At 34.7% G+C, this 17,505-nt stretch overlaps 1 protein-coding gene across 1 annotated transcript in view; it reads left to right on the top strand.

Annotated features, from left to right (window-relative positions):
* The window catches only part of SLC30A7 (solute carrier family 30 member 7), a 90,343-nt gene that overhangs the window by 27,061 nt on the left and 45,777 nt on the right, over positions 1–17,505 (top strand). Inside the window, exons 6-8 of the mRNA XM_020906090.2 lie at positions 1,021–1,164; positions 5,584–5,634; positions 9,414–9,549. Of these exons, the coding sequence (XP_020761749.1) occupies positions 1,021–1,164; positions 5,584–5,634; positions 9,414–9,549 (331 nt within the window). The remainder of the gene's footprint in view (positions 1–1,020; positions 1,165–5,583; positions 5,635–9,413; positions 9,550–17,505) is intronic.

The raw sequence follows: 17,505 nt of genomic DNA, 5'->3' as shown, positions 1-17,505 counted from the left end.
CATATTTTTGTTGTTTTAGGAGTGCTAGCTTGCCAACAGCCTCTGTCTACCATTCTGGAAGTTGATCTCCCTATTCATAATTTTTCATATAATGCACTGCTGAGTTTGATTTTAGGGTATTTAGGATTTTTATAAATATAAGTGATATTTTTGAATTAGGTAGCATCCAGTCATTTTCTATACTTGGAAATAGTTTGTAGAAGATGTTTCTATGATGGTTAGGTAGTTCTTAGGTCTGCTATGGAGAAATGATTCCCCATTATTTTGTGCCTTTTTTCCTCTAAGGATTCTACCTGGTTTAATTTTACTGGTCCTTTTACCAAATGCAGCAGTTTCCCTGCCTCTGCCTTAATGCAACCATATGCATGTATTATTTTAACTTTGTTAGTATTATATGTATGATAATACTTGGCAAAGTTTTGGCCAAGAATTTTGTCCTTGTTCACTGTTTTATCCCCAGTGCCTGGGATGGTATTGTAACATAATGTGTTCCAACTAAGTACTTCTTGAATGAATGAGCAACATTATCTAATCTTTTTAAATCCCCCTGTGTACTTCTCACTTATTTTTATCACCAGTAGAGTCTGCCACTTCTTACTGTGCTTTTATTTCCTTCCTGAACTCTATACTAAGAACTCAATATTGTTTTAATGAATCTATGGGGCTTTCTAGATGGCCCAGTGGTAAAGAATCCACCTGCCAATGCAGGAGATGTCAGAGACATGGGTTTGATCCTGGGTTAGGAAGATCCCCTGGAATAGGAAATGGCAACCCACTCCAGTGTTCTTGCCTAGAAAATCCCATGGACAGAGGAGCCCCTCAGGCTACAGTCCATGGGGTCACAAAGAGTTGGACACAACTGAGTGACTGAGCATCGTCATTTTAGAACTTTCTACAAATAAATGTTTATTGAACTGAATCTGGTTTTAGCACTAATTCTTTTCACTAATGTCAGTATTATTGTAACCATTAAGTAATACATTTTTACATACCTTTTGTTCTTACACGCTTTGTTTTTAGGCCATGGACACAGTCATTCTCTCTTTAATGGTGCTCTGGATCAGACGCATGGCCATGCAGATCACTGCCATAGTCATGAATTGAAACATGGTGCTGCACATAGCCATGATCATGCTCATGGACATGGACACTTTCACTCTCATGGTGAGTACAGCCAAAATACTTTCAAATGGACAGTTTCTTAAACAGAAAGGGCATAGATTAATTTTTCAAGTTGAAATAATCTGTTAAAAATATTGTAGTCAAGTTCCTTTCTAATAAATTGGACTAAATGGTTTCTAAGACTAGTTTATTTTCAGTATAAAATGAAATTAACTCGGCATAAGGCAGTGAATGTAGCTTTTTTCAGTGAGTTTATCATAATAAAATGCCACTATTTTAAATGAGTGTCAGTGAATGGGGAGCTATTGCATTTCAGCAGTTTTTTTTTAATTATGATAAGGCCTTTTGTGCCATATATAGGCTTATAAAAATAAAATAGTTTTTGATTTTCCACATTTTTATTGTAATTTTAACGTATCACCTGATATTTATCTCCAGTTCCCTTAGAAGTCTTTATATGTTAACTTATATAGTATTGGATACTAAGTTATAAGGTATTTATCAACTTAACATTTTATTTTAAAATTATGTTTAGTTTATTCACAAAATTTTGGAATAGTATTAATCTAATAGAAGCTGCTTGGGTGATACAGTTTGATTAATCTTTAAATAAGTTATATGCTTAAAGATTGTACTTGCCAGAAAGACAGAATCCTAAAGCTTTCAATCTGAAAAGATGAAGTGGGCTTTAGGGATTGAGTACTAAGCCCCTAATATTTTCAGTCTCTAATATTTGCTATACTTTTGTAGCTATTTATTACACTGGTCTGCTTTAACACCTTGCTTTTCTAAGCTTTTTGCTCACATGCATCACAAAATAATTTTGATAAAAACTGTATATTCACATTCTTAGGATGATTTCTAAAAAAAAATTTATTGTTTAATTGTAGAGAATATAATGTGATACTTGATATTTTAGAATGAAACTTCTGTATTACTTTATTGAACATAGTCAGTGGACTCTAAATAACTTAGTGATTTGAGACCCACCATCACCTATTTAAAAATATTTAAACAGTTATTAATTTTATAACATCCTTTCTTCTTGAATTTTTATTTCTATTCCACTTCCTTTCTGGAATTTTATAAAGTGGAGTATACTTGTGTTAAGGCTTTAATTGGTCATCTGTTATATTTCTTGGCAATAAAAAAGGTATATTAATTAAAATCTTTTATCTTTTAGGAACTTAAGACAGCATTTAAACATTTCAGATGGAATTATTATAGCTTTTACTAGTATAAAGTCAATTAAAATAATTGTTTTGATTTTTGATATATATGTAATCATTAAAAAGCAGCATTGTATTTGAAATACATATCTTAATGAGATGATTGAAACTCTTTTTCTCAATTAGTTTATGGATAAATAACTTACTAGCATAAAACAGGTTTTGATATCAATCCTGTTCCTGTTTTCCATCTTTATAATGTAAGTTCTAAGAAACCTTAAATAGAAGGAATTCTGTTACAGCAGTTTCTGTCAATTCTTTGATTACCTTCAGAATTATATTCCAACAGCTACATAGATTTCATCAAATATTTTTTATGATCTATTAATTGGTAGTTTTATTAGCTAATCTCTACTTTTTATTAGAAGCAAAGAATTAGAAACCGTGCTACTTACAAAAAGATTTGCCAGCCAATCTTTAGAGTCATTCCCATCAACACTTACCATTGACCCCTTGTTTGTTGTCCTAGAATCTTTCTAATACTCTGGGGAATACACTGTGATAAGCTTTCAGATAGTTGAAAAGTAGCCTTTCTATGGGAAAAGAAAAGATGTGGAAATGACTAAGACATAAGGAAATTATAGTAACTAGTAAATAGAAATGCCAGGCCTCAAACAGGGAATCTGACTTCAAAATCTGCTGTTAACTGTTATTCTTCCTTCAGTATTTTATAGGCCAGTCTGAGAATGCAAAAGTAACAGGGCCATTATTCCATTTTGCCTGTGAGAACCATTATAGTCCCACTGTGTAGTACTGTGAACTTTGTATTTATTGGAATGCTGCACTGTGAGTGAAGTGTCACAGGTTTTTTGTTTAAGTGCTCCTATCTTAGTGACTTAAACAGCAAAAGTTTATATCTTGGATTGATTGGGTAAAGGGTAGGGGCTTTGTTCCTCATGGCCATTCAGGAATCCAGGCTCTTCCCATCTTTAGGATTCTTAACCCTTGGATTCCACCAGTGGATTATCTGCATCTAGCTGGAGATAGAGTATATAGAAGATCATGTAGGATATTCTTATGAACTGAGCCTGGAAATAATTTACATCTTGTATTTTCTTTGTTGACGACTCAGTCACATACACCACCTAACTCAAGTGATCCCTAACTCAGGGAGCCTGGGAAATCTAGTTAAGTTGTTTATCAGAGAGGAAGAAGAAATGGGTCTAGTAAGGAGGTAGCCAATATCTGCCGCAGAAAACAAATTTTATATCCAAAAGGATTGTCAGATTTTACATAGGTGGGAGTTATTTAATTGTACCAATGTTTTCTTAGGTCAGACTCCCAGGGCAATAGAAATAAAGACAAAAATAAACAAATGGGACCTAATCAAACTTACAAGCTTTTGCACAGCAAAGGAGACCATAAACAAACTGAAAAGACAACCTACTGACTGGAAGAAAATATTTGAAAATGATGCTACCAAAAAGGGCTTAATTTCCAAAATACAGACAGCTCATACAACTTAATAACATAGAAACAAACAACCCAACCAAAAAATGGGCAAAAGGTCTAAATAGACATTTCTCCAAAGAAGATATACAGATGGCTAATAAGCACATGAAAAGATGCTTAACATCTCTAATTATTAGAGAAATGCAAGTCAAAACTACAACGAGGTACCACCTAACACCAGTCAGAATGATCATCATGAAAAAGTATACAAATAACAAATGCTAAAGAGGATGTGGAGAAAAGGGAACCCTCCTACATTGCTGGCAGGAATGTGAATTGGTGCAGCCACTATGGAAAACAGTATGGAGGTTCCTCGAAAAACTAAAAATAGAGTTGCCATATGATCTAGCAATCCCACTCCTGGGCATATATCTGGAGAATGTTGTTGTTCTGTCCCTCAGTTGTGTCCGACTCTGACCCCATGGACTGCAGCATGCTAGGCCTCCCTGTCCCTTACCATCTCCCAGAGTATAACTAATTCAAAAAGATGCACCCCAGTGTTCACAGCAGCAGAATTTACAATAGCCAAGACATGCAAGCAACCTAAATGTCTGTCAGTAGATGAATAGATAAAAAAGATATGGTATATATGCACAATGGAATACTATTCGGCCATAAGAAAGAATGAAATAATGCCATTTGCTGCAACATGAATGGATTTAGGGATTGTCATAATTAAATCAGAAAGAGGATGATGAATACAATATGATATTTATCACTTGTATGACAAATCTAAAATATGGGATTAGCAGATACAAACTACTATATATAAAATAAATAAGGTCCTACTGTATGGCACAGGAATATCTTATAATAAACCATAATAGGAAAGAAAAAAAATGACTGTCTTTATCTGGACTAACTATATATAGACAGAAATCTCATGCCCTGAACAGGAGACTGATTTTTAGAACAGTTACACTTTCAGCTCTCAGGATTTTTAAGATGACTACATCTTTCTCCCCATGCAGCAGTACCATATTTAGACCAAAATCATTGCATAACGTTATGCTTTTATAATTCTTCTGGCATTGTCACATTGTTCCATCAAAGCTGTAATAAACAAGGGTAGGTCCACTCTTTGTTACTGTGGGCCAAGAACTAGGACTCTGTTAGTCATAATCAAAAAGCGCATCAGTCGTCCTGATGCTCCCTTACGACAAATACTGCTGATCATTTACATTGTTACCTGTATTTTTGCTTTGACATTAATGTTGATTAGTGATCTTCCAACTATTTAGTATAAAAATTGCAGTATATTTGTTATTTCTTCATCAAAAAGGCAAAATGAAAAAGTATTTTCATCTCTTCTGTATAAAAATCTTGCTGTATTCATCTAGAAGCTATTGGGAAACTGTTTGCCATAGTCCAGTTTTCCTGGAAAATGTCCTGGTTTCATTTCTTGGTCTTCTTATAATATCAAAGGGTAGTTTTGTTTTTTCTGAATTTTCCAACTGTAAAATTGATGTAGCAAACTCTGTAAAGTATGCTATGGATATTAGAAAATTCATAATGTTTTTAATTTACTGGGTTTTTTTAACCAAATTGCCTAATATAATAATTTCCTAAATACTCTGTACTATTGATGCATTTTGAAATTTCCTATGTCTATCTTCATTTAATTACCATATTAAATTTTAAAAATAATTTTGTAGGTCTGATGTGGCTATGTAATCATGCATCCTTCACGATACATTTGAATGAAAAGTACTCTGAATTGCAAAAATTGAATCAGGAATTGAAGACATGTTTTAAAATAATTTAACTTAACTCTCTACAGATGGCCCCTCCTTAAAAGAAACAACAGGACCCAGTAGACAGATTTTACAAGGTATGGCAAGCTATTTGTATATTTCTCAGTTTTATGCAACTGGCTTCATAGTTTTGAGCTAGCTGTAGTTTTCCTTTAAGAAAAATGTATAACATAGTATTTGTGTTTAAAATGTTAGCCTTCCTAGTTGATTTTTTAACATGTACTACTAGGTATGTTAGCAGATGTTCTTTTAACTGTCACTGAGCTATTTTCTTAACATTTAATAAGAAGACTAAAATATTCAGAAACTAGACTGCTTAAATATATATACTTGTGCCATTGACTCTAGTAACACCATAATAGTATGTTTGCCTTTGTAGAATTGTTAAATAATTTTTCTAAAAATAATATTCAGTATGAATTTATGTTGTAGGGAAATTGAGTGCTAAAAATGTAATGCATCCAAATTCAAAAAATGTTACACCAAGAGTGAATCCAAATATGAACTATGAACTTTGGGTCATAATGATATGTCATGTAACAAATGCACTGTTCTGGTGGGGGATGTTGATAATGAGAGGGACTGTGCCTGAGCTGGAACAGTGGATATAAGTGAAATCTCTGTTATCTGCCACTTATTTTGCTGTGAACCTAAAACTGCTCTCAAAAGTAATGTCATATTTTCAAAAAATGTGATGCAAAGAGAGATCTTTTGCATATACATAAGCATCAAATGGTTAAACGTAAATAGGAGCTTACAGGTTATGTAAAGTGATACATTACAAAATTTTACAAGCTAGAGAAAATGTCTTGTCCATGAACAATGGCAGTTTCTTTTTTGGGCTGTGAACTGATCTTTGGCTCTGGATTTCTATATAGGTTTCATTGTCAAAGTTCCTAATTTCCAGCTGCCCATCTTCCTGCCTTTATTAATTTTTAAAAATATTTATTTATTTATTTTTGGCTGCATCGGGTCTTAGTTGTGGCATGCAGGGTCTTTCCTTGCGGCACTCGGGCTCTCTAGTTGAGGTGTGTGGGCTTAGTTGCCCTGAGGCATGTGGGAACTTAGTTCCAGACCAGGGATCAAGCCCACATCCTCTGCACTGAAAGGCAATTTCTTAACCACTGGACCACCAGGCAGGTCCTCTTTGTTAACTTTTGACCACAACTGGACTTTCTCACTGGCTTGTGATCCTATTTCTACTGTGCTTATTTTTATTTTCTCCACTATTTTTTGATATAGCTCTTGCTTTTTATCTTTTCCCTGGGACTATATTCCTTCATCCTGAAGAGTTCATTTTAGGAGGCTTAAATGTGCCTTCTAGTCTCCAGTTTTCCTTTTGTGAAATATAAAGAATTGTTTTAGGGCAGCATTTGTTGAAATAACTTATAATCATGCATATGTAATACTATACATTTAGCCTTGATAATAAGAGTTAAGTTTTAGTTACGAAAATCATCACAAACTGAGGAAAGAGAGGTCAGATTTGCCTTCCTAATTATCTTTTATATAAGCTGTTGTAAAAATGAACTAATATTTTCTTTTTTTTTTTAATAACATTAGAGTGGATTTTTAATTTTTATTTATTTATTTTTATTTTATTTTTTATTTTTATTTATTTTTATTTTATTTTATTTTTTATTTTTATTTATTTTTTTATTAGTTGGAGGCTAATTACTTTACAATATTGTAGTGGTTTTTGTCATACATTGACATGAATCAGCCATCGATATACATGTATTCCCCATCCCGATCCCCCCTCCCACCTCCCTCTCCACCCAATCCCTCTGGGTCTTCCCAGTGCACCAGGTCCGAGCACTTGTCTCATGCATCCAATCTGGGCTGGTGATCTGTTTCACCCTAGATAATATACATGTTTCGATGCTGTTCTCTTGAAACATCCCACCCTCGCCTTCTCCCACAGAGTCCAAAAGTCTGTTCTATACATCTGTGTCTCTTTTTCTGTTTTGCAGATAGGGTTATCGTTACCATCTTTCTAAATTCCGTATATATGTGTTAGTATACTGTATTGGTCTTTATCTTTCTGGCTTACTTCACTCTGTATAATGGGCTCCAGTTTCATCCATCTCATTAGAACTGATTCAAATGAATTCTTTTTAATGGCTGAGTAATATTCCATGGTGTATATGTACCACAGCTTCCTTATCCATTCGTCTGTTGATGGGCATCTAGGTTGCTTCCATGTCCTGGCTATTATAAACAGTGCTGCGATGAACATTGGGGTGCACGTGTCTCTTTCAGATCTGGTTTCCTCGGTGTGTATGCCCAGGAGTGGGATTGCTGGGTCATATGGCAGTTCTCTTTCCAGTTTTTCAAGGAATCTCCACACTGTTTTCCATAGCGGCTGTACTATGAACTAATATTTTCTGAGTGTCCATTAATGGTGGCTGAAGCAGCCCATAGGATAACTGCCAGATACAAACACTTTTCCACATAGATACTCACAGTTGAAAACCAAGTTTACTGAATTTTTCAGTTATTTGCTGCATTTTCAGTATGACTTCTGGCTTTTATATGAGTTAAACATATTAGTTTGGATTTCTTTCTTTAGTAACTTTCTTCTTGAAAACGTTACTGGAAAGAAAGAAGGACATATTTAGTTAAGAACATTTGCTAGTAAAACTGGTTTTTAGGTCAGCAAATAAGATGTAGCCAGGGACTTGCCAATTAAAGGAAAATCAAGAGCAAAGGATTCTTTTCTTTCTCCTTTCAGTGGTTAGAGCTGTTTTCGATTTGGATCTTACCAGAACATTGATTAAAGAATATATAAAGATTTAACGTCTTTATCATATCACTTCAGAGTTTTGCAGGTTAGGGATCCTCATCCACTTCCATGTGTATTCCTTAAGTTTTTTTTTTAAAATTTAAAGTGACCCCAAGACTTGTTAATGTATTTAATTGTTCACTAGTTAAAATTTTCTTAAATAATGTATACTAAAATGAATTTTTTGACTTTTTAAATTGTTTTCCTGTCAAATACCAATTATTAAATGTTCATACATATAGGTTCATGGGCAGTTAGACTATTAGTAATTTACCATTGTAATATTTTTGGAGAAGGGAATGGCAACCCGCCTCAGTATTCTTGCCTGGAGAATCCCACAGACAGAGGAGCCTGGCGGGCTACAGTCTATAGGGTCGCAAAGTGTCAGACATGACTGAGCAATCATCACTTTCACTTTCAATGTAATAGTTAATTATTAAAAGTTAAAAATATATTTATATCCTCTTTAAAATATTCAGACTGTTACTTTCTTTCATATCAGGGTTGAGTTTAGTATGTAACTTTAGTTAACAATACCTTCAGGATAATTAGTTTACCAGCTTATTAGTAGAGTTATGGTCCATAGGAAAATCTTCGTCTCAAAAGGTAATAATTTTAATTACCAGCAGAGGGCTCTGTGTGTACATATATTTGTAGTTATAAACAGTGTTTTCTTGACTGATTCTTTCAGCCTAATGCAGTTTTCTCCTAACAAATTACTAGTTAACTTCTGGACTCAACCAGAAATGAATGTGCACAAAAAAATTTTTTAAATCAAGTATTTCTTCACTTCTTCATTTATATTATAGCAAAATATTAAGGATCATGAAGAGCAAGTGTAACTTACAAGTCAAATATTTTAACTCCTCCTGTTTTTTAAAAAGAAAGATTATTTTAATTCCCAGAGGTACTATTACTTCTTTACTAAACAGTGAATCAGCATTCGTACTGATTTACAAATTCATATTTAGTTTTTTAATATATAAAACCAAGAATATAGTTTTAAGAAAAATTTACATTTTTAGTTGAACAGAAGATGTGATTTTGATTCTCATTATGCTTTATTTCTAGGTGTATTTTTACACATTCTAGCAGATACACTTGGGAGTATTGGTGTAATTGCCTCTGCCATCATGATGCAAAATTTTGGTCTGATGATAGCAGATCCTATTTGTTCAATCCTGATAGCCATGCTCATAGTTATAAGGTAAGTGTTGGTATGTTACTTTCAGATATTAAAATGAAAGGTGATAAGTATCTTACTTAAATTACAGATCGAAATTATTATTATGTTGGGGGTTTTTTGGTCTTCAGCAGATTTCTACATAGATTGTTTCTCTTTTCATCTTACATTTTTTTGTGTTACCTCAGGTTTGATTTTTTTTTTTGTATTTAGTGATTGATCTTCTGTAAATCAAATCAGTAGTAATTTTCTTTAATCCAGCACTATATTTGTAGAGTACATTAGAAATATAAAATGTATTAATGTTAGAATATTATTCCTTTGACATCTGCATTTTGTACTATCAAGTGTAAAAGAAGAGATTTCTCTTCTAGAACTAGCTTTAATTTATAAATTCACATTATTGTTGTAGAAGTCTTGTAAAAATGCTTACTGAAGTATATTTATGTCCTTTCTCTATCGAGATTATAAATTCTTGAGGAAGGATCTGTCTTTTAGCTCTTTGGCTCTCTATTGCCTGTCATGGTACCAATACTTATGTAAAAGTGTGATTGTGTATAAATTCTCAATAAGTGTTGTCTGAACTAGAGGATAGTTACTGTCTTTTAAGTTTATGTCAATTTATTATTTTAATTTTTATCAGAAAAATGAAACAGTTGTGCCTTTATTTCCCAGTCTTGACTTATTTATATAGATATGTCTTGATTGAACTGATTTTGTCTAGATTATCCATATGATTTTATTGTTAGCAAAACTGTCTTTGTAATGATAACAAGACCTGTTAACTGGTAGACTATGATGGTTTTTATAGCTTGTAGCTGAATAGAATAGACTTAAAAAATTACAATGAAATTATAATCTTATAACTTAGTCATAAATGTAGATTAAGTTTTTTCATAAAAGATAGGATATACATTTTAAACATGCAGCTTATTTTTAAATTTTATTTAAATTATTTGTACTAGGAAGCATCTCTGCTGTGTAAAAGTCTTGTATAAAATTTGAATCTCTTTTCTTCATGTTTGGCAATTTTACTATACTTCCTTAAAAGTTCTTCAGCTTAGATATCACATATTCTATGAAACTTAACTTCTGATAGATTTGGTTTCTTATATCTATTCCTCTTTATTTGCATGTTCAGTGTTCATTTTATTTTGTGTTATAATTCTTGGTTGCTTCTAATACTTCTTAGAGTTGGATCTTAATCTTAACTTTTCTTTGTCTCCAATTTTATATCCTAATTCTATCATTTGTTGCTTGGAAGAGGTTGGCCTATCTGTCTCCTTCTAATTTATTTTCTACACTGTGTCCAAAGTGATCTTTCTTTAATAAAGATTAAGGTACATGGAAAAATTATCTTGCTTTGGATCTTTCCTTGGCTTTCTTGCCCTCAGGATAAAGTCTGATTCCTTAGTAGGCCTTCATGTTGGGATTCATTTATCTGTTCAGTCTTTCTCTCACTCTGCCTCAATTTATATCTGTTCTCCAGCCATAGTAAGTAACTGTCAGTTTCCTGGAAGCATGTTATGAGCTCTCTGGATTCTGGGGCTTTCTCATCTTTCCTCTCTGCAAAATAAACTGCCCTTACATTGAGTGCTCTTCTCACTTTCCATTCACCCTCACAAATGCATAGATCTTTCCATTTAAATGGCACTTCCTTGAAGAAGCCTTTCTTGATTCCCTGCATCTCAGGAGGGGTTAGGTAAAGCTGTAGCACCACCTGCTACTCCTCTTGCAGCATTTACTTAGAGCCTGTCTTATTTTCTCCATTAAGCTCCATGAGGGCAAACTGTTTTTTCATGGTTGTAAAGTCAGTACCTAACTGTGCCAGGTAAAACTTGATACATTTTTTTATTTGAATCAGAATAAATTTGTGTTGTTCTTAGTCTCAGAGAATGACTTTCTCTAATCCTAAATGGGTAATTCTTACTTAGTTCTAATCCCATTCAGTTGTTCCACCAGAAATATGAACAAATAAATAAATAAACACACACAAGACAAGAAAACCTTTTTTTGTTGTTGTTGAAATATAACACATTTTAAGCTATACAAATTATTTTCAGCAAATATTTATTAAGTAAGTACCTCTTACCAGGGTAGTGAAAGGACAAGATACTGTTTTGATCTTACATTATAGCAGAAGAGAGAGACACAAATTAATCAATAAACCAATATCAAGTAATTATTGTGCAAGAGTTAATATGGGATTGTAGAGACTGAGATACCACTTTTTTTTCTTTTTGTAAATTAATTAATTTGTTTTTTGGAGGCTAATTACTTTACAGTATTATAGTGGTTTTTGCCATGCACTGACATGAATCAGTCATGGGTGTACATGTGTCCCCCATCCTGAACCCCCATTCCACCTCCCTCCCCATCCCATCCCTCAGGGTTGTCCCAGTGCACCAGCCCTGAGTGCCCTGTCTCATGCATTGAACCTAGATTGGCGATCTATTTCACATATGGTAATATACGTGTTTCAATGCTATCTCTCAAATCGTCCCACCCTCGCCTTCTCCCACAGAGTCCAAAAGTCTGTTCTTTACATCTGGGTCTCTTTTGCAATCTCGCATAAAGGGGTCATCGTTACCATCTTTCTAAATTCCATATATATTCGTTAATATACTGTATTGGTGTTTTTCTTTCTGACTTACTTCACTCTATATAATAGGCTCCAGTTTCATCCATCTCATTAGAACTGATTCAAAAGCATTCTTTTTAATAGCTGAGTAATATTCCATTGTGTATTTGTACTACAGCTTTCTTATCCATTCATCTGCTGATGGACATCTAGGTTGCTTCCATGTCCTAGCTGTTGTAAACAGTGAACATTGGGGTACACGTATCTCTTTCAATTCTGGTTTCCTTGGGTGTATGCCCAGCAGTGGGATTGCTGGGTCGTATGGCAGTTCTATTTCCAATTTTTTAAGGAATCTCCACACTGTTCTCCATAGTGGCTGTACTAGTTTGCATGTCTACCAACAGTGTAAGAGGGTTCCCTTAAGTTTAATTAGGTCCCATTTGTTTATTTTTGCTTTTATTTCCATTACTCTGGGAGGTGGGTCATAGAGAATCCTGCTGTGGTTTATGTCAGAGAGTGTTTTGCCTATGGTTTCATCTAGGAGTTTTATAGTTTCTGGTCTTAATCTTTAATCCATTTTGAGTTTATTTTTGTGTATGGTGTTAGAAAGTACTCTAGTTTCATTCTTTTACAAGTGGTTGACCAGTTTTCCCGGCACCACTTGTTAAAGAGATTGTTTTTTCTCCATTGTATATTCTTGCCTCCTTTGTCAAAGATAAGGTGTCCATAGGTGCATGGATTTATCTCTGGGCTTTCTGTTTTGTTCCATTGATCTATATTTCTGTCTTTGTGCCGGTATCATATTGTCTTGATGACTGTAGCTTGGTATTATAGTCTGAAGCCAGGCAGTTTAATTCTTCCAGTTCCATTCTTCTTTTCAAGATTGCTTTGGCTATTTGAGGCTTTTTGTATTTCCATACAAATTGTGAAATTATTTGTTCTAGTTCTCTGAAAAATACTGTTGGTAGCTTGATAGGGATTGCATTGAATCTATAGATTGCTTTGGGTAGTATACTCATTTTCACTATATTTCTTCTGATCTGTGAACATGGTATATATATATATATCTCCATCTATTTGTGTCCTCTTTGATTTCTTTCATCAGTGTTTTATAGTTTTCTATGTATAGGTCTTTTGTTTCTTTAGGTAGATTTATTCCTAACTATTTTATTTTTTTCGTTGCAATGGTGAATGGAATTGTTTCCTTAATTTCTCTTTCTGTTTGCTCATTGTTAGTGTATAGGAATGCAAGGGATTTCTGTGTGTTAATTTTAAATCCTGAAACTTTACTGTATTCATTCATAGCTCTAGTAATTTTCTGGTGGTGTCTTTAGGGTTTTCTATGTAGAGGATCATGTCATCTGCAAACAGTGAGAGTTTTACTTCTTCTTTTCCAATCTGGATTCCTTTCATTCCTTTTTCTTCTCTGATTGCTGTGGCTAAAACTTTCAAAACTGTGTTGAATAGTAGTGGTGAGAGTGGGCATCCTTGTCTTGTTCCTGACTTTAGGGGAAATGCTTTCATTTTTTTCACCATTGAGGATAATGTTTCCTGTGGTTTTATCATATATGGCTTTTATTATGTTGAGGTATGTACCTTCTATGCCTGCTTTCTGGAGGGTTTTTATCATAAGTGGATGTTGAATTTTGTCAAAGACTTTCTCTGCATCTATTGAGATAATCATATGATTTTTATCTTTAAATTTGTTAATGTAATATATCACATTGATTGATTTGTGAATATTGAAGAATTCTGGCATCCCTGGGATAAAGCCCACTTGGTTATGATGTATGATCTTTTTAATATGTTGTTGGAGTCTGTTTGCTAGAATTTTGTTGAGGATTTTTTTCATTTATGTTCATCAGTGATATTAGCCTGTAGTTTTCTTTTTTGCATCTTTATCTGGTTTTGATATTAGGGTGATGGTGGCCTCACAGAATGAGTTTGGAAGTTTACTTTCCTCTGCAGTTTTCTGGAAGTGTTTGAGTAGGATAGGTGTTAGCTCTTCTCTAAATTTTGGGTAGAATTCACCTGTGAAGCCATCTGGTCCTGGGCTTTTGTTTGTTGGAGGATTTTTGATTACAGTTTCGATTTCTGTGCTTGTGATGGATCTGTTAAGATTTTCTATTCTTCCTGGTTCAGTTTTGGAAAGTTATACTTTTCTAAGAACTTGTCCATTTCTTCCAAGTTGTCCATTTTTTGGGCATATAGTTGCTGATAGTAGTCTCTTATGATCCTTTGTATTTCTGTGTTGTTTGTTGTGATTTCTCCGTTTTCATTTCTAATTTTGTTGATTTGAGTCTTCTCCCCCGCCCCTTTTTTTTGATGAGTCTGGCTAATGGTTTTTTTACTTTATCTTCTCAAAGAACCAGCTTTTAGTTTTGTTGATTTTTGCTATAGTCTCCTTTGTTTCTTTTTCATTTATTTCTGCCCTAATTTTTATGATTTCTTTCCTTCTACTAACCCCAAGGTTCTTCATTTCTTCTTTTTCTAGTTGCTTTAGGTGTAACGTTATATGACTTTTCTCTTGTTTCCTGAGGTAAGCTTGTATTGCTATGAACCTTCTGTTTAGCACGGCTTTTACTGAATCCCACAGGTTTTGTGTTGTTGTGTTTTCATTTTCATTCATTTCTATGCATATTTTGATTTCTTTTTTGATTTCTTCTGTGATTTGTTGGTTATTCAGAAGTGTGTTGTTTAGCCTCCATAAGTTTGTATTTCTAATAGTTTTTTTCCTGTAGTTGACATCTAATCTTAGCGCATTGTGATCAGAAAAGATGCTTGAAATGATTTCAGTTTTTTTTAATTTATCAAGGCTGGATTTATGGCCCAGGATGTGATCTGTCCTGGAGAATGTTCCTTGTACACTTGAGAAAAAGGTGAAATTTATTGTTTTGGGGTGAAATGTCCTGTAGATATCAATTAGGTCTGACTGGTCCATTGTATCATTTAAAGTTTGTGTTTCCTTGCTAATTTTATGTTTGGTTGATCTATCCATAAATGTGAGTGGGGTATTAAAGTCTCCCACTATTGTTGTGTTACTGTTAATTTCCCCTTTCATGCTTGTTAGCATTTGCCTTCCATAATGTGGTGCTCCTATGTTGGTTCATATATATTTATAATTGCTATGTCTTCTTGGATTGATCCTTTGATCATTATGTAGTGTCCTTCTTTCTCTCTTTTCACCGTCTTTATTTCAAAGTCTATTTTATCTGATATGAGTATTGCTACTCCTGCTTTCTTTTGGTGTCCATTTGCGTGGAGTATCTTTTTTAAGCCCTTCACTTTCAGCCTATGTGTGTCCCTTGTTTTGAGGTGGGTCTTGTGTAGACAGCATATATAGGGGTCTTGTTTTTGTATCCATTCAGCCAGTCTTTTTCCTTTGGTTGGGGCATTCAACCCATTTGCATTTAAGGTAATTATTGATAAGTATGATCCCTTTGCCATTTACTTTGTTGTTTTGGGTTCGAGTTTATAAACCTTTTCTGTGTTTCCTGTCTAGAGCTTATCCTTTAGCATTTGTTGTAGAGCTGGTTTGGTGGTGCTGCATTCTCTGAGCTTTTGCTTGTCTGTAAAGCTTTTGATTTCTCCTTCATATTTCTTTTAGGTTTTTCTCTTTAATCACTTTTAGTATATCCTGCCATTCCTTTCTGGCCTGAAGAGTTTCTATTGAAAGATCAGCTGTTATCCTTATGGGAATCCTTTTGTGTGTCATTTGTTGCTTTTCCCTTGCTGCTTTTAATATTTGTTCTTTGTGTTTGATCTTTGTTAATTTGATTAATATGTGTCTTGGGGTGTTTCGCCTTGGGTTTATCCTGTTTGGAACTCTCTGGGTTTCTTGGACTTGGGTGGCTATTTCCTTTCTCATCTTAGGGAAGTTTTCAACTATTATCTCCTCAAGTATTTTCTGTGGCCTTTCTTTTTGTCTTCTTCTTCTGGGACTCCTATGATTCAGGTGTTAGGGCATTTACCGTTGTCCCAGAGGTCTCTGAAGTTGTCCTCATTTCTTTTAATTCCTTTTTCTTTTTTCCTCTCTGCTTCATTTATTTCCACCATTCTACCTTCCACTTCACTTATCCTATCTTTTGCCTCAGTTATTCTACTGTTGGTTCCCTCCAGGGTGCCTTTGATCTCAGTTATTGCATTATTCATTATTGATTGACTTTTTTATTTCTTCTAGGTCCTTGTTGAACATTTCTTGCATCTTCTCAATTCTTGTCTCTAGTCTATTTATCTGTAACTCCATTTTGTTTTCAAGATTTTGGATCATCTTTATGATCATTATTCTGAATTCTTTTTCAGGTAGACTCCCTATCTCTTCCTCTTTTGTTTGGTTTGGTGGGCATTTATCATGTTCCTTTACCTGCTGAATATTTCTGTGCCTTTCTTTCTTGTTTATATTGCTGTGTTTGGAGCGGCCTTTCTGTATGCTGGAAGTTTGTGCTTCCTCTTTATTGTGGAGGTTGCTTCCTGAGGGTGGGGTTGGACTAGTGGCTTGTCAAGGTTTCCTGGTTAGGGAAGCTTGGGTCGGTGTTCTGGTTGGTGGAGCTGGATCTCTTCTCTGTGAAGTGCAATGAAGTGTCTAGTAGTGAGTTTTGAGGTGTCTGTGGGTTTGGTGTGACTTTGGGCAGCCTGTATTTTAAGGCTCAGGGCTACGTTCCTACATTTCTGGAGAATTATCATGGTTTGTCTTAGTCTGGAACTTGTTGGCTCTTGGGTGGAGCTTGGTTTCAGTGCAGGTATGGAGGCTTTTGGATGAGCTCTTGTTGATTAATGTTCCCTGGGGTCAGGAGTTTTCTGGTGTTCTCAAGTTTTGGATTTAAGCCTCCTGCCTCTGACTTTCAGTCTTATTCTTACAGTAGCCTCAAGACTTCTCCATTTATACAGCACAGATGATAGAACATCTAAAGATTCTCCACAGTGAGGGATACCCAGAGAGGTTCACAGAGTTACATGGAGAAGAGAAGAGGGAGGAGGGAGATAGAGGTGACCAGGAGGAGAAGCTGCTGCTGCTGCTAAGTCACTTCAGTCGTGTCCAACTCTGTGCAACCCCATAGACGGCAGCCCACCAGGCTCTGCCGTCCCTGGGATTCTCCAGGCAAGAACACTGGAGTGGGTTGCCATTTCCTTCTCCAAGGAGGAGAAGAGGGAGAATCAAAAGGGGAGAGAACAATCTAGTCAGTGATCAGTTTCTTAAGTGTTCTCCACAGCTTGGAATACCCAGAGATTCACAGAGTTAAGCAGAGAAGAGAATCAGGAGGAAGGAGATAGAGGTGACCTGGGGGAGAAAAGAGAGAGTCAAAAGAGGAGAGAGTAATCAAGCCAGTAATCACACCCCTAAGCAAAAATGGGTACTGAAGATTAGATTCTTAAAGGTGCAAAATTGATAACAAATACCA

Source organism: Odocoileus virginianus, chromosome 5 (assembly GCF_023699985.2).
Source record: "Odocoileus virginianus isolate 20LAN1187 ecotype Illinois chromosome 5, Ovbor_1.2, whole genome shotgun sequence".
NCBI classification, from domain to species: domain Eukaryota; kingdom Metazoa; phylum Chordata; class Mammalia; order Artiodactyla; family Cervidae; genus Odocoileus; species Odocoileus virginianus.
Note: the sequence above shows the minus strand (reverse complement) of the source record. Positions and strands in the feature narration are given on the sequence as shown.